General features: G+C 43.4%; 2 protein-coding genes across 4 annotated transcripts; one reads left to right on the top strand and one right to left on the bottom strand.

Moving 5' to 3' along the window:
* Positions 1-4: 4 nt before the first annotated feature.
* On the bottom strand, positions 5-17385 carry LOC6567685 (protein unc-80 homolog). 2 transcript variants are annotated; one of them, XM_043214956.1, is made up of 31 exons: positions 17343-17385; positions 16331-16549; positions 15240-15266; positions 14907-14927; positions 14710-14851; positions 14399-14589; positions 14036-14335; positions 13842-13976; positions 13462-13778; positions 13201-13403; positions 12952-13133; positions 12612-12724; positions 12407-12424; positions 11767-11911; positions 11285-11708; positions 10884-11081; positions 9901-10243; positions 9564-9669; positions 8887-9504; positions 8043-8775; positions 7752-7892; positions 7388-7686; positions 7047-7222; positions 6404-6977; positions 5293-5847; positions 4935-5238; positions 3497-4446; positions 1968-3434; positions 1277-1445; positions 555-1225; positions 5-499 (listed from the first exon to the last, which is right to left on the bottom strand). In XM_043214956.1, exons 2-31 carry the CDS (start codon positions 16535-16537, stop codon positions 272-274), a joined length of 9957 nt encoding a protein of 3318 aa, XP_043070891.1. In that variant the 5' UTR covers positions 16538-16549; positions 17343-17385; the 3' UTR covers positions 5-271. The 2 variants fall into 2 exon arrangements, with proteins under 2 accessions (XP_043070891.1, XP_032595911.2); XM_032740020.2 differs by lacking the exons at positions 14710-14851; positions 14907-14927; positions 15240-15266; positions 16331-16549; positions 17343-17385 and having other exon boundaries at positions 555-1216; positions 14399-14600.
* A 2371-nt stretch (positions 17386-19756) lies between these two features.
* LOC6567686 (myosin light chain alkali) lies at positions 19757-22457 on the top strand. 2 transcript variants are annotated; one of them, XM_001993746.3, is made up of 6 exons: positions 19779-19847; positions 20003-20030; positions 21104-21409; positions 21480-21566; positions 21879-21925; positions 22020-22071. In XM_001993746.3, exons 1-5 carry the CDS (start codon positions 19845-19847, stop codon positions 21920-21922), a joined length of 468 nt encoding a protein of 155 aa, XP_001993782.1. In that variant the 5' UTR covers positions 19779-19844; the 3' UTR covers positions 21923-21925; positions 22020-22071. The 2 variants fall into 2 exon arrangements, with proteins under 2 accessions (XP_032596222.1, XP_001993782.1); XM_032740331.2 differs by lacking the exon at positions 21879-21925 and having other exon boundaries at positions 19757-19847; positions 22020-22457.
* The last annotated feature ends 426 nt before the right edge of the window (positions 22458-22883 follow it).

Below are 22883 nucleotides of genomic sequence, written 5' to 3'. Positions count from 1 at the left end.
TATATGGCAACATTTGGCTTCTTAGAACGACTACGAAGTTTATTTATTGAACTGTTTATTCAGCTACACAAGAAACGTACAAAATCTGGGCACATAATGGGGAAACAACTACTATGCTATATGTAAAACTTAACATCAACTTTCTATATTCATATTTATGTCTACCAATTGTTAAGGCTAGCTAAAAGTTCGGTGCTAAATTTCAGTTTATATTTTTGTATTAATTTAGGCTGTCCTAAAGCTCGTAGGCCCGGTCGCCGTTCTGTGATTGTTAAATAAGTGTGTCCTCGTCCTGCCCCTCGAAGACCATCAGGAGCGAGTGCTGCGAGGGCGAACGGCCCAAAGTAAGACCGCCGAGCGAACCGTCTGGCGAAAGCAGACCCGTCTGCAGACTGTTGTTATCCCGATAGCCGGATGTGGACGACGTCTGTGAGACCGAGTCCCAAGATATTTCGCCGAGTGCTTTCGGCTGATGCTCCTCCTGGGAGAGTGATGTTACCTGCATGTGGCCAACATTGAGATGGAATTGACTAAAATGCGACCGATCAACTTACAATGCTGGGCGGCTCCATGGGCGTCAGACGACTGCGCTTGAGTCGAAAAGTCTTGCGACTGGCCGCCTTGGAGCGTTGCAGGCGCGAGCGTGTGTGATCCCCGGAACTGTCCTCGGCAGGGCTCTCCGGTGACAGCGGCGTGGTTGAGGTCTCGCCCGACGAGTGTCGAAACTCCACCGATGACACAAAGCGCAGCTTCGGCGGCTGTGCCTTAAACGGTGCTTGTTGCAATGATTGCGAGTGGGACAGCTGTGAGGCGACGCCCGGTGGCAAGGCCGATGCAATGTTCATGCCATGGCCGGAGCCACTGGGTCCGCTGCCTGGCGCTTGACCAACCAGCGTGGGCGCTGAGCCAGCAGCTCCCTCGCCACTGTGACTCTCACTGGTTGTGGTGTGCGGATCGCGGCCCGTCGAGCTGCTCGACAGGGATTCGCGCGGTGGATGCAACGTCTGCTGCGAGAGCGTATCGCTCGGTGTACATATGCCGCCCGAGCCGCTGCGCGAATCAATGGGCACCGCCGAGACGTGCGAGTGTGTGGCCTGTCCCGTTGTGGTGCCCGTGAAAATGGAGATCAGCGACGGTCTCTGCTGCGATTTGTGTGCATCGGCTGCACTGGTTGCTGCCGGCGTATCGCTCTTCTTCTGCTCGGAACTCTCGCGATCTGTGGAAACTGAAACGGTGCCTAGAGACAAGTCGTTGCCTAGATTCGCTTATAGCATACCATATCGCTTGTCCTCCAGCTCGTCCCGCAAGTCGCGCAGCTCGCGTGCCAGCTCCAGCAGCAGCGCCCCCTTCGACTTGAGTCCACCCTGGGGCGGAGTTCCGCGCAGTCGCTCCCTGATGATGAACTGCATGTGCCGCTCGTGATCGCCAATTGGCGGTTGCGATATCTGTGCACAAATCAAACTTTAATATTCCAATATACTACGTAAAACACAAGCACAATTTTTAACTTTGCAAATAAATATTTATACACTCGGACAAAAATCGCTCTCAAATTTCGACAATTTTTCTAAATCGCAAATTATTTAATTTCATTCTGCATTTTTAAAAGTATTTTTTCTAAATATTAAGGATTTAAATTTAACATATTATAAATTTAATTCGAATTTTGTTTCTATATTTAGAAATGATTTTGCAAAATCAAAATATTTTTCTGGTTTTCAGAGCGATTTTCATTTTTCTGAGCGTACTTTTTTAAGTATAAATGCAATATATTAAATTTAAAATCGAATGATTTCATAGCTGCCTCAACAGCGTTGCACGTGAAAAATAGGTTCCGATTCTGTCTGAAACCTTTACTTGCATATATAAAAATAGCGATTCTAATTAGTAATAATTGGAGTTGCGGCATGGTTGACACTTGCGAGTGAACACTGTAGGTGTGTGTGTGTGTGTGTGTGTGAGCATACCTTGTGCAAAATGAAGGGGAGCAGGACAATGTAGAGGGGCGTGCGATGGGTGACCACGAATTCCATGAAGCTCCACAGATCGGGAGCAGCCTCGTTGCGTCTGCCCAAGTCGCGCATTACGCGGACAATGCGCGGCCAATCGCTGGACAGGCGATTCTCGAAACAGATGCAGACGATGCGCAGAGCGAGGAACGCGGCCTGATACAGAGAGCCGGAGATGCGAGCCGGGCGCTTAGCATCCCGGCTACCGGTGAAGGTGAGGGAGCCGGCGCGCAGATCACCGGTGACACGATTGATTTGGGAGACCACCTGGCCGGTGCGGCCAGCTGGCGGACTCATGGCGTTGAGCACGGCGTTCAGTAGGAAGGTGACATCGGTCATCTTGAGCTCACCGACATCGGAGACACCGCGTCCGGAGCAGACCTTCAAGCACAGTGGCATGATCAGATGCATTAGAAATCCTTCGGCCTTTTCCTGCGTGGCAAACTCGGCGCTGCCGCCACATATCTGGACGAGTGAGAAACAGTCGACGGGACTGACCACTTGGAGGGCAACCAGACGCACCACGGCCGAGCAGAAAAAGGCCGGCGGATTCTGAGACATGAGCGCTGCACCTGCACTGGACACGCCCTCCGGTATCCCGCTGCCCGGCTCATTGACAATCAAATTCTGCACCGTTGATATTAGCGTCTTCATCTGCTGCCAGTGCAGCACATACGGATGCCGGATGATCGTCTCGTGTATACCCTTGAGCAGCCCGGCTGCCGCCTCCCAATCCGTATTGCGACGAATCGATGGCTTCTTCGAGATCTTCAGGAACACCTTATCGATGCGACGCAGCACAGTGACAAGTGCATTCCTCAGTGTATCATTTGACCACTCGGCCCGTGGCAGCACCGATTGCATATAGCGCTGCAAGCCCCGACAGGCCATCGACTCCGGATCATAGGGTGACACCTTGAGCAGCGAGTGCGCGATATCCGCCAGACGAATGTGACACTTGGCGTCCAGCACCTCGCTGAGTTTGCTATCGTTAGCCGGCAGCTTCTTGGCCAGCTCACCCAGCCGTGTGGTGGACTTGGTTAGGAAATCCGCGACGACGGAGAGCAGCACGTCTCGTGGCCGCCGATACTCGGTGCGTATCATCTCCGAATCCTCGGCGGAGTCCATCATGTTCTTGGTGCGCGGATCTGTTGCGTACTTTGTGTGCGACTCCTCCTCAAAGTCCATGCCCGGGGAACATGGCGGTCCGCGACTGCAGTTGCGCTGCGAGGAGCCCTTGTGCTCCGGACTGTTGCGATAGGGTCCGTTGTAGCTCTTGGCCAGACCCTCGCAGTTATGCACCATGGTCCGTATGGCCACAGCCAACTGGAGTATAATGTCTCGCTCCGATTTACCCTGCAGCGGAATATAGCTGGGCGACTGAATCTGTTGCAGATAACAGGGTAATATGGCCTCCAGAATGATCTAAGGCAGATGTTGAGTAAGAGAAGCATCTAAAGAGGAGAAGCATAAGATGTAATACTCACAAGCATTTGGTAGCCACGTGTGCTCTCCGCCGAATAGGAGACGACCATCACGCACAAGGTGATGCAGTCGAGCACGGTGACATCGTCGTCCTCATCGTGGTAACAGAAATCGATGGCCTTCAGTGGCTTGGGCTCTTTGACCAGCTCGGCAATGTTGAGGGGATCCGGTGAGGGATCCTCAAGACTGAGCAGCAGATTGAAAAGGCAGCTCGATTGCACCTTGTGCGCCTCGCCATAGGTGCCATCCTCGTCAGTGTCGAGGATGGCCGACACCGAACCAAACATCTGTAGAATGAAGGGCTTCCGATTGAGCAGATAGAATTGCTTGACGGCATACTCGATGGTGGTGGTAATTAGCTTGTTGGTCTGATGCAGCGAGTAGACCTGCAGCAATGTGGGCATAATCATAAAGTAGCCATTTGTGGAGAAGATGTTCTTAAAGTTGAATGCGGCATTGATGAATGTGGCCATCACATAGCGCATAATGCACGAATCCTCAGCATGCAGTATGGACGCACCGGACAGCACATTGAGGAACAGTTGTATGTCCGCCGAGTAGGCAAAATTTCCGGCCATTGCCTCAAACATGCGGGCAATTAGACGCACCCACATAAACTTGTGCAGCACATCCAAGCCGAGCAGCACTTGGCCATATTCGCCGCCATGATGCAGATCCAGGTCCACTTCGAGTGCCTTTCGGGGGAACGAGGGCAGCTTCATCAGCTCCTCGTGCAGGAAGACAACACGTTGCACCACCATGTCCACATTCTTTAGAATCGCCCACGTCAGATGCACCTTGCCAATTTCGACAAACTTCTTGGTCAACTCCTGTTTTTGGAGCGCCAGAAATGATTCCTCCGGACGCATGAGCATTAGACGCACCTCCGGATACTGGGAGCGCTTGAAGAAATACAAGTCCCTTATATACCAATTGGGATTTAGTATTTTACCTGGAATAGATTGAATTTTTAGAGGATATCCACACATTTTTACATAATAGTTAATCAGGGTATAAATTGCAATAAATGTTAAACTGTTCAATTAAGAAACTATTCTACAAATAAGCTAATTATTTTTAAGACGATTTTGTACGAATTTAATTAGTTAAATTTTCAAATAAATAGATTAAAAAAGGAAGATAGCTCATAAATTGAGAATAAATCAATAATTTATAGTTCAGCTAATCTGATTATCATCGAATTCTAGAAGTTTTAATAAATAACATTAATAGTTATTTAAATAACTTTAAGAAAATATCATCGTGGTAAGCAAGATGAAATAAATCAATCTGGTACAGCTCTATTAAAGGATATATTTTCTCATTCATTTTAACTTTAATATGAACCACTTTGCGTCTTTGTAAAGTTGAGAGAATGGAGGTGGCATCTATGCCCCCCTCGCCTTGCCTCCCCCCGCGTACGCCGATGGCTCTACTCACTGCTCTTGTAGTCCACCAGGCAGTAGTGCGTGATGCTCTTCTCATCAATGGGATAATAGTCCAGTGCCTCCTTCAGCAGCTGACAGAACAAAGTGTCCTCCTGCACGGGAAATTGTGAGGGTATATTGTAGTCATCATCCGCTGGGCCATGCACCACGATCTTCTTGGCGGCCGGCACATTGGCTGTGAGCAGAATGGATGCATCGCACTGCTCCTTGCGCAGTATCTGTTTCAGATCCTTGAACATGATGCCATGCACCGAGTGCACCACCATCCACAGCACCGACAAAGCAGAGCCCACAAGCTAAAAACTTATAAGATTAGCAGCTACTATTTAAATATTGGTACTCGAACTCACCTCCTGCTTGAGCTCGTTGGAGGAGCGCACATAGAACATGATGTAGCCAATGATGGAGTTGTACAGAGCAAAGGCCGCCTGTTGCGGCAGGCGTGGCACAAAGCGAATCAGATGTCGCAGCAACTTGAACATCTGATCCTGACGATCGCGAGTCAGTCGCTCGAACACATAGCGCAGGAACAATGCCGACTCCTCGACCAGGCACACCCAGATCACCTGATAGGCCACCTCATACACAGCATTACCATCGGAGCCAATAGCTGCATCATCCAAACAACCCACAATCTGCATGACCGAGGAGCACAACACCGATGGGAACAGCGAATGGGCGTGATGCAGATGCGAAGAGGTGCGTGTGCCATCCAGATCCTCCTCGATCTCGTGATCCTCGTGCTCCATGCCCGGCTCATGGGAGGCCTGTTGACTTATTGGTATCATTGTGATTAGGAAACTGTGTCGCTCCGCACGCTGCTTGTCCCGCTGCTGTCGCAGAGCGTTGCGTATCGCCTCCGTTTGTTGCATCTTGCGGCTCTTTGTGGCAGTCACCAAGGAACGCTGTGGAAAGTTAAGATAAGTTTAATACGGAGCTGATAGCATTTCGAAATTCAAATCAACAAGAAATGCAATTAATTAATTCCTTTTTAATCTTAACTTCTCATTTTTTAAAATAGTTTTTTTTTAAGTAAGAAAAATTTGTCGCTCACTAATTGAATTAAAGATATTTCCTATTTAATATTTTCTAAAGTATATCTTTATGATATATTTTTAGAATAAAAAGAAATTAAATCAATCAAATCCTTTTTAAACTCAACTTTCTATTTTCGGAAACAGTTTTTTTTTTTCATTCTAAATTCTCATAAAAGTCACAGTAAAAGAATTTCTCAATCACTTGAGATATACCTAATTCAATTTAAAATGTTGTAAGGGTTTTTAAATATATAAATATAATTTTTTTAGTAGAACTTTGCGAAATTGGAGTGAGTAATGCTTTGTAAATTTTATTTCCGACTTTTCGACTACCTAAAAGTATTTCAATCTTACGATTTCTAAAGTATCCAAATAATTAACGTAAGCAACAAACTCTGGTCAGATGACAGATGACCTCACTTACATGTCGGTCCTGGTTGAGTGTCATGTCCATGTCCTTTGTCTGCTGCACGGGCATCCAGGGTGGATCAACAACGGGCAGACTTTCGATGCCAATCTTGGGTGAGGGCAGTGTAAACTCAATGCCGCCCGGTGGCACCTTGAAGGTGGCATCATGTGCATTATCCTCCATGCGCGGCCAGACATGGAAGCGACATTTCCATAGCACCAGATACCGCTGAATCGCCCCAATGCGTATATCAGGATTCTTGTGCTTCAGCGCCCGTTGCATAATGTCAAAGGCGAAGTTCTGCGCCTTCACGGAGCCCATCAGGAAGACGGCGGCACTGGAGGTGGCCGTGTCATGATTGGTTTCCAGTAGCAGTTCCCAGGCGGCGGGCATGGCCTCGATGACCAGCTCCTCGCTGAGCACCACCGCTCCCTTTAGCATTGTGGCCAGTGGAAAGTGGAACAGATTGCGTATGTGAATTCGTATGAATTTCAATATTGGTGGCTCTTCCTGCAGCTTTTTTTCTTTCTCCTGGCGGAAGGCTCGCGCTAGCTTCTCAGCCATCTCAATGTCCGGATCGTCGCTAATGCTGCTCAAACAAGGACCACATTAGAGATGATATTCCAAGAGAGAGATGATATTCCAAAGCTCGACTTACCGATCCTTGCGGGACAGACTGTCCTTACGCTTAGACGGAGAGGTTTGCGTTGAACTTTGCTCCGATACCTTGCGCGTCGAACGGGCTCGAGCTGATGGCTTCGCGGTACTTATTACCGTAGGCTCCACAGTGGGATGATCTGCATCAAAAGTGAATCCAAACTCCTCGCCATAAATCTGTGAAATGCAAAGCAATGTATTTTTTACATAGAGTAATGACATTTTAATGTGCAGAAAAGAATCATTTTAGCGCTCTTACAATAAGATTCGAATTTGTATAAGTAATATATTCTCTATTCGAACATATTTTTATGTTAATATTAATACATCTAATTTGATTACCTTGCGGGTTGCTTTAATAAGCCTCGTGCAGGAGCGCATGTGACGCTTGTAGCAGAAGGGATGACAGTAACCCTTGTGGGTGCAGTAGTAGTTGTAGCTGGTGATCAAGTCGATGACTGCCTTTAGCCAGGGCATGTTCTTGGCCGTGTCGTCGTTCTCATTGGAGTCTGTCGGCGATTCCGGCTGCTGATCATCGCTGAGTATGCCCGGCGATTCCTCGCCCCCGCTAACCATACCCTGCTCCGATGTATCGCTGCGGTCCGACAGAGAGGAAACCTTACGTCTCGACGCCATATTGACTATGTGTGGCAAGTATAAAATGTTCAATTATATTCAACTATATACATGCAACGGATCGACATACAATCTGTTTCGATCTCCTTGCTGTCCTTGGTGTTGCGGCGCAGCTTCAGGGAGCGCCTCTTGAAGGAACCACCCGTTGTGGTGGCTGTGCCACGTCGCAACAAAAATGGTCGCACCGCCGATGCAGTGGGACGTCGAGCTACTGTTGGTCGAAAAGTAAATATGATTAAATATACAATAATAGCTGCGATTACAAATTTATGAATTTATGAGTATTTTCCTCAAGGCAAGATTGTGATATATGTATATATATATATGTATATTACAATATCGACCTATTAGCATCACTTACCCTCCTCGCCCTCCTTGGTTAGAGTGGTGTTGCTGCTGTTCTCGGACTCGTTGTCCGGTTCGTGCAGCACAAAGGATATTTTGCGCTCCGTTTGGCCAGCGCCATCGTTGCCTGCTGCTATCGACTGCAGGCTTTGTGCCGAGGTCTGCGAGTGACCCATGGAACTGAGCGCCATGGACCAGCGGCGATTGGCCTCGCGATACACCTTCTCCCAAGGTGCGGGCCTGTCCCTGTGCAACATCTTCGAGGTCTTGGGCAGCGTGATGTAGGTGTCCCGCAGAAAGGCGGTGATCTCGAAGAGCAGCACGCAGGCGATCAGTTTCAAGGCATGCGGACAGTCATTGCCATGCGGATTGACAGAGGTCTCGTCCAGGAAATCCTCCTCCTCATCCTGCTGCAGTAGTTCGCGCTGCTTCTCCGGATCGGTGAGGCTCGCGTTGAGCGCCTCGTACTGTAGTCGTTCGGTAAACAAGATCTCCTCGAGACGCGCTCCCACCATCTCTGCCCATTGATGGAACATTTTGCCGGCTGCGCGGAGTAGGATGTGGGTGCGCCGGGCGCTGGACTGGCTGACCTGTTGCCGCATCTGGGCGGGATTGATGTTGGCGCCCGAGGCACGATAGCCGCCCACATTCTGCTTCATCCAAATGGGCCACTGCCCCTTGTTGCACAGGTGCACAAAATGAGCGCACTCCAGCAGAAAAGTCGCCCGCGTCACCAGCGGTGCTTGCGGCTGAAATTTGAGTAAACAATTTAAACTCAGTGGCAAACTTGACAACAATTTTCTTTATAGACGACAAAACTTCTCAATTCTAAGTACAATTAAGACTACAATTGTACTTACCAAATCCAAGACGGCGGCGACCAGCTGCGGATCGGGAAATGAACCAGGCGCACAAGTCTCCAGTAGAAACGAGAGTCGGAGCATTCCGATGCGAACCGGTTCAATGGGCACCAGTTTGCGCTCCTTGAGTATGACCACCTCGGACTCGCGTGGACCGTCGCACATGTCGGAGGAGCTGCGTCGGCTGTAGTCCGCTGTCTCTTCGATGCCGCCCACCTTCTTCTTGCCCTTCACAATGCCACCGAAACGGTTCAGCCGTCGTTCGACGCGTCGCTTGGCGCGCTGAATGGAACGGCCGATGCCATCGCTGGAGCGACCCCGTTGGATCTTCAGCGAGGCGTGCCGCATGAATGTGGACGATATCTCTGGATTTAGCGAGCCTATCTCCAAATCAATCGACGACGCCTCTTTGGGTGTGCCGCGGAACCAGCGCACCAAGCCGCTGAGCCGTCCCAGCGAATTGCGTTCCGAGCTGGACGTGGAATCGGATAGCAGCGCCCGCTCGCTGTGCCGCGGTGTCAGCGTTGGCCTCACTCCGGTGGTGCGACGCCTAAAGTTGCTCAACGGCGATTGGCTCGTCTTGTAGTGCTCCTCGCAGGGCTCCGTCTCCAGCAGGCTCTGCGCAAATCAAATGAGGCGGATCAGTGATTTATTTAATGGCTAGCAACAAGACTCACCACGGCGCAGGCGGAGGATGTGCTCCGTTTCTTTAAAAGCAGACGCCGCTGCGAGCTTTTGTCATCATTTTGCACCACATGCGGCACATCTGCCTGGGGTATGTGCCTGAAGACGAAATTTATGAATAATTAAATCACTTAAGCAATTATTTGAAGTTTGTAACTTTAAAAATAAAAAAAGGAATTATTGTAATTCACTTTATAAAGTATATCAAAAAGATAATTGATATTTTTCAAATGCATTTCTAAAATTAAAAAAATAAATAAGTAAACTCTCATTTTTGATCCTAGCTTTGTTCTAATTTGAATGTCATTGCAAGTATGCTTTTTTGCTCACCTGATCACTCTGGTCGTCTGTGCCGTGGGTCCCTTCTTGTGTGGACGCGGCGTCACTGCCAAAATGCCGCTGAGTGCGACCAGGCGAAAGGGTCCGCCGTGGGCGCCCTTCACGTAGGTGACCAGCTGTCGGATGTCCCCATAGAGCGCAACATTCTCGGGCGATTTCAGATCCTTGCTGGCCTCAACGAATCGACTGACGAGCTGTTTGAAGACGGCGCCAACCACTTGACCCTCGGCGCCACCGCTCATGCCGCCGCTAAAATTTGTGGAATACCCGCCCTGACCTGGTACACCGCCAAGATCGGTGTTAACATTTTTATATCCACTCTGACGTTTATGAGCTATTTGCATCATCATACATACATACATATACATATATATATATATATACAACGTACGAGTAATTGTTGTTGGTGGATCAGTGGCAAGAGGGGGTTAAACTCAAAAGCATTAGCAAAAATCGTCGCATGCAATAAGAAGAAACCGCAGATAAACCACACACCGAATAATTTGCAAATGAAGAATTAAAAAGAGCAATTCACTTCGGTATACCGAATATTAAATACCCTTGCAGCTGATAAGTTTGCGATGATTTGCGAAGAAAAATGTTGACTAAACAATCGGTTTTCCACATTTTATAGATCTGGCTTAAAATTAATTTTAAAATATTATTTTACTTAAATAAAATACATAAAATATTCTTAGAATAAAACATTTATTGAAAAATATATATAATATGTTATTTAGTAAAACATTGACAAGGACGCAAAGCTTTTAAAATCGGATATTTTTTTGGCTGTTTTCCAAATCGGAATTTCGAAGAAGAAATGGTACAAAATCTTTGCAAGGGTATAATGAAACGAATGAATAAGGAATTTGCTGGTAAATTATAATATTTGCAATTGGGATTAATTGGTGCATTATCGAAATTTTGCTCTCCACACACAAACTTGATTAACAAACGGAATTGGTGTCACTTACTCAAGGGCGACAACAGAGAACTGGGATCCACGCAGAAGGCCAGAAACGCATGGAAGTAATCGATGAGATCCAGTAGTGGTGAGGTCTTCACCATCTCCTGCAGATAACGCTTTGTGCGCTGACCAGCCTGTCGCAGCATCCTAGACAGAATCTTCTGGCATTGATTGCGTAGAAAATCAGCGGGCGGTCCTCGAACACCTTAAAATTGTATTGGCCAAAATAAAAACAGTTAAAGGAATGGGTTTAAGTGTACAGGTATTGGTTATGGTGAAATAAGTAGATGAATGAGATAAGACATGAGAATATAATTGCAGCTTCTTAGCTATTCTTCTAAACCCTGCAAAGCAGTCGCTGTCTGGCAGCCTTGGAACCATACCATTTTTTTAAACAGGAGAACTCACCATCGTTGCAGCCATGCGGGCAGCCGAGGACCTGGAGAGCACGCCGTGTTATGCCCATGGAGATCTCGTGGGCATGCTCGCCCAGTTTCAGCACACCCATCTCGATGAGTAGCTCACAGATGTTGAGGCCTGCCTCGAGCACGCGCAGCGAGCAGAGCTGCGATGGATCTCGCTTAAACACGCTGCTCACGGCCAGCAGAACAATCTCATAATCAATGCCGCCATCGCGCGTTATATAGAAGGATGAGCCCGGCGCCTCCGATTCATCAACGCCTGTGTAGTCAATATGGGAATCCGTATGCGAGCGCAGCATGGGTCCACGGTAGCGAGTGGTGGAGCTGCCACCACCAGCACTACCATTGCCACCCGCACCGGCAACACTGCCGCCATTACTAAGTGCATCCAATTGCGAATCGATGGAGCCCTTCGAAAGAGACGTGTCATTAGTAAACGGATAACCGGCGAATTGACTGCCAACTCACCTGCCGCTTCATGTAGTCCGGTGAGGGTGTGGGCGTGTGCTCTGTTACGGTAATAATTGGATTGCGTGGATAGAACGCGGAACGCGGGCACGTGGCCAGTGGTGGCCTGGCGGTTGCCTTGGGTGGCTCAACATATCTGTAAGATCTGGCATTTTGGAGAACATATGCGAGAGGCGTATGTGCATTGGCATTAGTCAAAACGGCGTGCGATAAACTCAACGGCAAAAGCAAATACTTGATGGATTTTGGAATAGTTATTAAAATGAGCCCGTTTTTTCACGCTCATTGTAAATGTAATATGCTGTCGCAATTATCTTTATTTGCTGAGTTAAATATGACTAGGCAAACCTGCTGATTGCAGTAGCATAATAATTTATTTACATTTATCTTCCAGGACACAACAGCCCTGAACTTTACAACAAGACATGAGAGAACGGGTTTTCAGTATTTACAAACACTTTGAGTAGGATAGCTAGTAAGGAAAAGTATTCAAGGGGTGGGTGATCAGGCAAACTTTAAAGTGGAAATTCAGTAACCATAGATAAGATAAATATAGTAATAGCATAGACACAGTAGAAAGTTAACTTTGTGTATGAATAGGCGTATAGACATTGTAACCAGGTTGTAGACCAAAACTCACCCGCTATCAAGCAGACAGCTGGTTGTTTAGTTCATAAAAGACAGTAAGTAATACATGATGTATACACAGATTTATAAATTTATATAGATAAAGGAGTAGTCTTTGGTATTGATGTGGATAGTTGAATTTTGTGTGACTGTTGCTGTATTCTTTGTGTGTCAGTGGCCTAATTCAGAGTTTGGTGGCATTTGGTGGATTTGCTTACCTTAAGCTGGGCATAGACTTTCCCTTGATGAGATTACTGGAGGGCTCTCGGGTGATCATCGAAGCAGATCGTGACAGTTTCTTCTCACCCGTATCGAGGCTGCGATGGTATTCCTAGGCAAAAAGCAAATCAATGAGAATTGTTAGTGGCCAGTAATTTCCATCAGCTTTGTTAGCTAACAATTAACTTTAGTAACAACATATGGAAAGGGTTCGAGATAATATTTGGTGATTAAGCGGGGCGGGGTGCTAGACCTTCAAGAGCATAATCAAACGAACGCGTGCTAACGGTATTTGCCAGGTATTACTAATAAGTTGAAGTGATAGCTTTCATAGCTTACTGCATGTTGCAGTGGAATCTTGCCATTGGCAGAGTTTGTATCGAGCCCTACTTTTTCCAGATTCTTCTCCGATTTCGAGAACATTTTCGTCTCCACAAAGGCCCTCAGATCAGCCATCTTGACGCGTTTCTTTTTCTCGCTACCTCGACGCTCCGAATTGCTAGGATTGCTCTGCGTTTCCTCTGCAAACATTCAGAAATATTAAAGATGTTTGGTTTGACAAGGAAATCAGCCAAATAATAAGCTTACCAACTTGTGTAGTTGTAGGCTGGGCTGCCGCTGCCTCGGGTATTTCAATGTAGTCTTTGACCACGGAGCTGCCCGGACTATCGCGACTGTTGCTGCCGGGTCCCTGGTACAGGGAGATCTCAATTTGTGGTATGGGCAGCGAGTTAGAACGTTTTCGCGGTTGATTTAATGTTATTGCTGCCTCATCGCCAATTTCAGTGAGTCTGCAAAGCAAAGCAAAGCTGTATCAACTAACCAATGAATTTGTCGTAGATGTCACACCTGTTGTAAAGATATTGCAGGCTCCAGAAGATCCCCTCCTCCTGCCAGTGCGAGATGAACAGGCAACGCATTACGGACACATCCAGAAAGGTGGCAGCTGAAACATCAGCTTTGGCACTCTCCGAATTGACCGTATCCGACTCTTTCTCAATGGAGGCGCTGCGTTTCTCCTTCATGGAGGCGCCACGTGTCAATTCCTGCTGGTCGAACTCAAACTTGGTCGAGGGCACCTTATCCTTCTCCCGTGAATTCATCGACTGATGGCTTCCCCGGCGACTCTGTGACTGTTGTTGCTGTTGCAGCAAACTGGCATCGGCCTGAAAATAATCGAGTTGATTTGTTGTTGAAGCTGTGTTCGGTGGTTAGAGTTTGCTGCTTACCGTAAAGAAGGAGTTATCCATGAGTTGTGGTGCTGAGGGCAGCCTAAAGATTACGACACGTTCATCTTCAATGCTGGAGGCTTCTTCGGGAATGGTCTCTGGAAAGAACTCCTTGGGCGAGGACACCCAGGAACCCTAAAAGCAACCAGTTAGTTTTCTATTTCGGATCGGGGAATAATCATGTATTGCCATACCTCATCATCCTGCTGGCCATAGTCGGTGATGCCGCTTTGAGGCGAGTCCGCCTTGGGTGAAGCGGCATCGGGGCCCAGCGAATGCTTTCGACCCTGAAACACATCCGTCGAACCTTTTGGAGTGGGTGCGCACAGCAAATTGCGCGCCTTGGGCTTAACGGGTGCTGTGAAACAGGGTGCGCCTGGTGCCCGATTATCCCACATGCCCTGCCACAGTTTAATGCCATTCTCAAGGCGAAAGTTTTGAAAGTCCGATTCTTTCAGATGATGTATTATGGGCGCAAACAAGTACACAAAGAGCTGTAAACAGGGGGGATCATGGAGGGGACCAGCACATCAAAAGGAAAGCATTTGAAAACATACCGTTATAGTTGGCACCGAGAACAAATACTGATCCAAAACCTTGGGCTTAGGATCAGCAGCATCTCCCAGGCCGAGATCATCGCCACCCTCATCATCGGCGCATTCCTCGGCGGCATACAGTAATATCCATTGCATGGTATACAGCAATTTTGTCTCAACTGGCCCAATTGCCTGCATGTCCTTCACGCGGCCTGAAACAAATGCAGATGAAAGAATACAAAATATTTATTGGCAGTTTATAAAAAGTATTGGAAGAGCAACAAATAATTGGAAATATATTGAAAAAATTAAAGCGACGAAAACTTACAATATAAAGAGAAGAGCTGCGCAGGCGTGCATGACATGAGGTAGGGCGCCCTGTAGGAGACGCCAGCGGGGGATGGCGCCCAGAGCTTTGGTCAGTGGTGGGGACAGACCAAACTGAATGTTCTGCACCAGAACCTTCTCAAAGGACTGCAAGGAGAAATGATTATAAATTAATAGAAAAGATAAATCGTGTATTTCTTACCTTGCAGGCTTCTTTCGATTCCTTTGATTTGTGTGGGCAATTAAAGAGATAATTTACAAACAAAGATTAGCTCAATATAAGTGAGATGAACTGATGCTCAACTTCAACTCAAATTAGCTACAATACAGCAACAAAAATAAGGTTCTTCAAATATCTACAAACATATAAGCAGTTCGAAATAATATTAAAACTGAGCTCAGAGCATGCAAAACAACAAATTTTACAAATTAGTAGACATACTTAATGTTTAATACTCATAATTTCTATACATTTTAAATTGATTTGTTAGTATTCATGTAGTAGTAGTACATACACAGAACATTTATAACTTACATGGTGTCCCGGTGCGTGTTGACAAAACTACATTCAGATTCAGACAAATTGCGAGAGATTTTACAATGTTAATTTGTACAGTTTGTTTTGTTGGTTTTTTTGTTTTTTTCGTTTGTTATTGTTTTTATCGTTAATTTATTTAAAGCATTATATTGTCAATAGATGGTTAGAGGTATGTGTGTTTAGTTTGTTGTGTTGGTTGGCGTGTTAGTAAATTGTGGAAAACAAATCAAAAATCGAATGCAAAATGAATCAATTAAACATCAAACATCAAATTTAAATATATTTATATAAATCGAATTTATTATCGAATTTCGAGAGCAGGATTTTCATGAAAAAAGAAAATGAAAACAAACTTAAAATTTACATATAGATATGTCATATTTCATATGGTAGTTCCAAATTGGTTGTGCCAATCGTACAGATAGTTATACACAGTCCATCCTTACAAAAACAAACACGCATAGCGAATTTACAGCACATTTTCATTATCGTTTTCATATGACCGATTTTTCTTTAATTAAATACACTTGCAGTGGCTATTATAATTTTGTGTATGTGTCCAAATCGGACAACTAAATCTGTATATCTTTTATTGGCAATATAATCTAAAATAATCTAAAACCATCAAATATTATTATTGTTATAGAATGATCGACATTGTGTGGCTAAAATCAGAATATCAATTAATTTGTACAAAACAGTACTCGTGGCAAATAATTGTGATCAATTTCTCAGTTTTGTATGGATTTATTGAACTATTATCTTAAGTCGAGCATTAGTTATATGAAAAGACTTTCTATGTCTATATCTTATTTATGAGCATATAGCAATTTTTGGTGTATTCAAAGCAAAAGCAATAGCTTTTCAATGTTGTCCACAACATTATTATTATTATTCTTTATATGATGCATGTGCAAGAGTATTTCAGCTTCGACAAGCCGAAGATTATTTTCAATTTGTTTTTTGCTGTCTTAGGCGGCACTTTCACTTCAAGATTTATGTTAGCCAATAAATTGGCCAGGCTTAAAGTTAGCTTCACATATTCAGAAATATCTCATTTGTTAAACTTTTTTGGCTGACACACTTACCATGCAACTGGCCTCATGCAGTTTGCCGAGTCGCGGTCTGATGAATGGCGCTATTTGACGCCACAGGAATGTTTGCACGGACACCGGCAAGCCCAGATCCTGGAGGCCATCGTCTTGGTCAATGTCAAAGTCATCGTTATTATTGTTTGGCGTGGAGCTGTTGTTGTTCGCCTGCAGATTGTTGTTGTTCGTCGCATTGGTCACCATGGTGGCCAACAGCTGGAAAACAAGGACACACACACACACATGTATGAAATTCAATGACATGCAACTGTTGAGCGAGTCATTCATAAAAAAAAAGACACGGACGACATTAGCATGCCAGCCGCAGCAACAAGTATTTGCGTGCGCAGTCTCAGCAACGGAATCCTTGCCCCAACCACGCTGCAACCCACTACAGACTTCTACATAGGTCAGTGCCAAAGCCAAACAATAACAAAACAAAATCCCGACAAATATCTCGCAGCAGCTGTGTGCTCTGAGTGCTCATTTGTCCTTGCTGCTCCTTGGAACGTTCGGCTGCGCAGAACGCAGACTCCGCAGCTTCGCTGCTTATGGTTATAGATACAGAATTGGGGCTTTTTGTTATACATGCAAATTTTGTTGGGGGGGCAAAAGAAAATTTTCACAGTTTGGCACACTTATATAACCACATTTGGAATCTATTCGGAATTTACTATTTCTTTGCCATATCAATTGTCGCAAACATTTAACACGCACTCAAAATCAAGCGTTTGTCTTTGCCATATTTATGGCCAGCAATTCGTTTGAATTGAGACCGCACCCAGTCGACAAACAGAACAATCAGCCAAAAAGGGTTCGGACTGCGGACACCAATATACCAGCTATGCTCAGAATTCTGGGCACAACTTAAACGTTGACTAATTGCGCGCTGTATTTAATTTTGTTTGATTTTTATTAGTTCAATTAGCGCAAATTTGTTTTGTGATATTGCTTTTACTTTTTCTTTGAGGTGCGTTGTATTTTTTGTTGTATTTTTTGTTTTTTGTACCTTGATTTGCGCGTTGCCAGTTTCGATAACGTTTACGGCTGGAGCGTTCGGATGCAACTGGGACAAAGCGTCGCGGTCGTTAACTGACGACGCTATTCTCATCGTCATCGTTATCCTTCTCGTGCTCCTCGTCGTTGCCAGTGGGCCAGGAGTGCGTATACAGACACATACCAATGCATATATGTGTATACACATTCGCCGTTAAGTATACGCACAGCCACCCCCAAAAAGGGCTTATGCTTATACAGGGTGCTCAGTCAGTAGATGCAACCACGCATCAGCTTCAATTCAACGCACACACCCTGTACATTTAGCGCACTTGTCAATGATAACACAAGTGGCGTTTTGTCTCTGTGAGGGTTGAAAATTGCGTATACGTCACGTTGTCGGTGTGCGTTAGCTGCTCGAACATCGCTTTATTTGACTCCCCTGGCTTCTGTTCATTAAAGCTACTATTGTGTTTCGGCTAAAGAAACTTGAAACCATTAAATAGGTTGTAATAGCTGCTATAAAATATTATATGCAGTCGATACCATCCCAGATGCACTTGAATAAGTCTGAGTTAAGTAAACTCTATTGTACAAAGTGATTGAAGTATATTTAGATAAACATTTGCTTTGCTTTTTATTCGACTTAAATACAGTTCAAATTTCATACAACTTAATGATAATTATAGCTTCACACAGCTCCATCAATATATAAATTATTCGACTTAATTTTGTATCTAATGCGAATATTTCTCACACATTTTCGACATTGGAAATGTTTCAAATTTAAAAAATACTATAAAAAGCAAAACTTTTTTTACCCAATAATAAAAATAAATATTTAGATAATCATAAAATATAAATTATTATTAAACTTATACTTAACTAACATACAATATTTTTGTTTATTCTCTATTTCTTTATCAATGAACTGCGCACTTTGAACTGCGCAGATTTTGGACCACTTATCAGCTGCTCAGATAACAGCTGATTTTATTTAAGCCGGCCCAAATAACATGCATCAATTGCCACTACTTCCCCCAACTCCTGCCCCACCCACTCCAAGCGGGCAACAGGTTGTGCTTTGTATGAGGCTGCGCAGCAAAAGGCCGAAACGAAGCTCGGCAAGAGATGAGAAGAGATATTTTGAGATGAGAGCCATTGAGAATTGAACACGACTTGGCTTAAACAGCTGAGCATAAAAGTGGGTCAAAGAAGGGCCCGTTTCTGATGTCAAGGACAAGGACTGCAGTTAGAATGAAATAGAAATTGAGGTAATTACCTAACTGGAATTTATGCCTTTTAAGTTGCCAAGTTCTATATAAAAAGCTAGATCTATTAGCGCATATATATATATATTTATATATATATATATATTTATGCATGTGGGTATATAGTGGGAATGGCCCCACATGAGTATATGCGTTGTAGATGAATGCTCTGAATACATTTGGTGTATCTGTGTCATAGTTTTTATAAATAGCACACATTCAAAAAATTTGTTGTAGACACAAATACAATTGGATGCCAGAGGCGACTACATAGAGCTATGGCTAGTAATACGCCTTCTATGTAGATGAGAGCGACAGACACACTTTATAGTGAGCGAGTGTGCGAGCGAGAGATCAACACAGGAATAGCTTCCTTCGTAAAAGCATAAAAGAAAAATCAAGAAATTATATGAAGAAAGATAAGTAAATTCAAATTACGCATTTTTAAAGCTATTCAGGTGTTTTTTTTATATTATTTTTTTTAAAAACCCGGCAGCCAAAAACATTTTGAATGATAAAATGCGAAGCTTTCAAAACTGGCGATAAAATGCGCTCATCTTGCCAAAGAGACGGATCATGGTCGCTACGTATTTAAATATACAACTATATGCATATACAGATCAAGAATAAATATATATATATATTTAAATATATGATGTTTGTGTGGTGATTGCCCGCATAAAAACAATAATATCCCACAATGTTAAAATATTATCTGCAAAATCATGTGTAACATCATCAAATGATATTCAACACTATGCGGCTGAGAATGCCACAAGTGATTATTGTTTTGCAAGCACAAAAAAGAAAAAAACGAATATTTATATATATCTTAAAAATAGCCCAACCAGAGAGCCCAACAAAAAAGAGAGATCATCATCGACAGAGAGAGAGAGAGAGAGCGAAAGCCAGAGAAAGACAGACAGAGAGAGAGAGCCCTGCCATTTGAAAATGTTGCCCAGATGAAAGTAAATTCTTGGCCAGCATATGTTTCTATGTGCATATATATATATAAATATATATACATCTATATGTATCTGAACAGCCTTGCGAGCATTTTCATGATGTTCTCATGTGTATCTGTGTGTGCATGTCCGTGTGCGTTGCTGCATGTGTGTGAGTTGGCCAAAATCGCTGCTGGGTATCACCTCAGAATTACCTTGCCGTACTGCCACTGACGAATAGCGTTCAGTCGAGACCGAGCTCATCCGCGATACAGTTGCTTTTCGCATTCAATAGACAAAATGGTGAGTGCCGAGTCGCCCATTGGCTTGATGGGGGAAAAAATAAACTCTTGTGTTCCTAAAGAGTTTTCCTTGCCATTAGCAAATCTTTAAATGTGCTGAAAAAAACTTGATTTTATTTTTAAAAAATTCCACAAACTATTACTTTCTTTCGACAGGCTGATGTTCCAAAGCGTGAAGTTGAAAGTAAGTTGAGCCACATCCAACACACACACACACACAAAACAAAAAGGATTATAATTCTAACCTCAAAAATAAAATCAAACAAAATATCTGCACATACAAATGCAAAATGGTTAAATAATGATGCTGTTCGAGGACTACAAAGCTCCATAAATAAAACATTACAAAACGTCATTGCCATGAAAAAGGTCAAATTATCATTGTGAATGTAGCTAAAAAAAAAGTGATTACATAATGTGCGCGTGTGTTATATATACATATATATAAAAAAAAAAGAAAAAAATCGACATTAAGTAGAACCCATCCGAATGATGCTATGCAGAAATGCGTGGGTGCAACCCACAAAGTATACATCAAATGTCAAATATTTATTTCGTAATCACCAAATACACATACATATTATAAATATATATATATTTATATATATGAACTAAGTGTATATACATATAAATGGGATTAGCGGAAAGTTTTCAAATTAACCAAAATATGCGATATTCAAAGGCAAAAAGAAAAAAACTCGATCCATAATCTAGTGTAAAGATTGTGAGGAAATCATCAGCGAAAAATACGCTCACAATGGAAAATTTGTGTATATATGTATGTATATCGTAGTATATGGGAAGAGCGCACGATCTAATTTTGGCCAAGTTATTTCGTTGAATTTATTTTCGTTGAAACGCATGGCCAAAGAGCAGATGCGTGTATGTTTGTGTATCTGTGTGTGTGTAGCATAGACGAAGGCGTTCGGGTGTCGGATTACGTATACGTATATGTATGTTCTTCGTGTTGGCAACGCTCCCACGCACACACACACACACACAGAGAGACATGCACACAGATACGTAACTAATGCGCCGCCATGTCAAGATTTTCGTGATGACCAAAAATGTGCGTACCCTAAATTTCAGGGTTATTGAATTTGTCCTCATTTAAAACAGTTTTCAATAGTTTTTTTTTCTTTCTCTTAAATAAATAATAACGAAATAAAATAATAATTGAATCCCATTAGAGTAATTAATAATTAAATTGGCGAAATTGCATCAATTACTAATTGCAAAATAATTGTGTTTATGCAGATGTCGAATTCGTTTTCGAAGTTATGGGCTCCCCCAATGAGGGCATTGATGCCGTCGATCTAGGCGATGCTCTGCGCGCTCTGAACTTGAACCCCACCTTGGCGCTGATCGAGAAAATGGGCGGCACCAAGAAGCGCAACGAGAAGAAGATCAAGTTGGACGAATTCCTGCCCATCTACTCGCAAGTGAAGAAGGAGAAGGAGCAGGGCTGCTATGAGGATTTCATTGAGTGCTTGAAACTGTACGACAAGGAGGAGAACGGTCAAATGCTGCTCGCTGAATTGCAGCACGCCCTCCTGTCCCTTGGTAAGTGCCCAGACCCATAGATCACTCCAAAATCCATCCACTTATTTATCATATTTATATTGATCGACAGGTGAGTGTCTGGATGATGAGCAAGTGGAGAATCTGTTCGCCGACTGCATGGATCCCGAGGATGATGAGGGCATGATCCCATACTCTCGTAAGTATAAACTGCTGACTTGAATCTGCCTCAAATCCAATGTCATTTATATTTGTATATTTGTGATATGTCATAATGTGATTTGTATTCTTTACATGCACCCACTTGTCTACGCACATATATATTTGTTACCCAATCAACCAATAAAACAATCAACCAATCAATCAATCAAACAATCTGCACCCTGCACAATACTCCTCCACACCACTCAATCTGTCAATGTGTTCTTTTGTGTGAACCACACACCATCATCCTGCACCACGCACCATGCACCACTCTGTCGTGTTTTTGTGATGTGGTTTGAACCTGTAGAGTTCATCCAGCGCTTGATGAGCGATCCCGTTGTCTTCGACTAAACAGTAAGTTGTCCTCTTGTCTCTATCCGTTTAGATGTCATTCTTATCTCATAATTAATATGTTGCTAATAATAATCTTTTATCTCTCTTCTCACAGCATTCCTTGCAAGAATGTGTGACAGACCAGATGCGCTATAAATAAATACCATCAAAAACAACAACAACAAAACAACAACATCAAACAACAAATTTATAGCAAACAGCCATTCTCCATAGATGTTATATTCATCGCTAACTCTCTCTATCTCTCTCTCGTATATTATTTTAATTAAATTTTACTTCTGCTACTACAACTGCAAAAATTGAACTTCAAGATAATATTATTTTTTAAAAAATAAAAAAAATTTAAATTATAAAAAAATAACGAAAAAAAACTGAAAAAACAACTACTAAGTTTCGTGCTAATTATTTTGTTGTTCATGAAATTTTTTTAAGTTATGATTATTTTGTGTTTTCTGGTTACATACATACATGCAAACCATTAATTATGATTATTCATTTGAAAAGACGCAAATAAACCAAGTAGCAAAAGCAATTCAACTGTTGCAACAACATCGGGATATATGTATAAATATATATATAAAAAAATAGGTATACATTTGTGCTTAGTCGGATAATGGTTTTAAGTCTTTTATATGCAAACAATACAGAAATGTTGTACAGGGGATCTCTGGGGCTGTCGGCTTATAGACTCTTAAATCGTTGAAAAAATAAGACTTGGATAAAGAAAATATAGCTTCTATTAGTGCAAAACATGATTGACAGCTTGGAATAATTTGTCATCACATACAAATTTCTTCGAATACAAATTATCGAAAAAACGTTGTGAAAATGAACATTCTAAATTAATCTGGGATACAAAAAACACGCTTAAAATACTACCATACTTTTGAAATTTAGAATCAAAATAAAATGCGCTTTTGGCAAACAACTTGTTAGCCTATAAAATTTGTTTATAAAA

The sequence above is a fragment of the Drosophila grimshawi genome, unplaced genomic scaffold (assembly GCF_018153295.1).
Source record: "Drosophila grimshawi isolate 15287-2541.00 unplaced genomic scaffold, ASM1815329v1 contig_311, whole genome shotgun sequence".
Lineage (NCBI taxonomy): Eukaryota > Metazoa > Arthropoda > Insecta > Diptera > Drosophilidae > Drosophila > Drosophila grimshawi.
The sequence above is the reverse complement of the archived record's forward strand: the minus strand, read 5'-3'. Positions and strand labels throughout refer to the sequence as shown.

Excerpts from the sequence above, each read along its gene's own strand:
- LOC6567685 (XM_043214956.1), bottom strand. The coding sequence starts at position 16,537 with ATGGTGACCAATGCGACGAACAACAACAATCTGCAGGCGAACAACAAC. Across the intron at positions 15,267-16,330 it reads TGCATGAGGCCAGTTGCATG|TTTTGTCAACACGCACCGGG; the intron begins GTAAGTGTGTCA and ends ATCTGAATGTAG. Across the intron at positions 500-554 it reads CCATGGAGCCGCCCAGCATT|GTAACATCACTCTCCCAGGA; the intron begins GTAAGTTGATCG and ends GGCCACATGCAG.
- LOC6567686 (XM_001993746.3), top strand. Across the intron at positions 20,031-21,103 it reads TCCAAAGCGTGAAGTTGAAA|ATGTCGAATTCGTTTTCGAA; the intron begins GTAAGTTGAGCC and ends GTGTTTATGCAG. Across the intron at positions 21,567-21,878 it reads GGGCATGATCCCATACTCTC|AGTTCATCCAGCGCTTGATG; the intron begins GTAAGTATAAAC and ends TTGAACCTGTAG.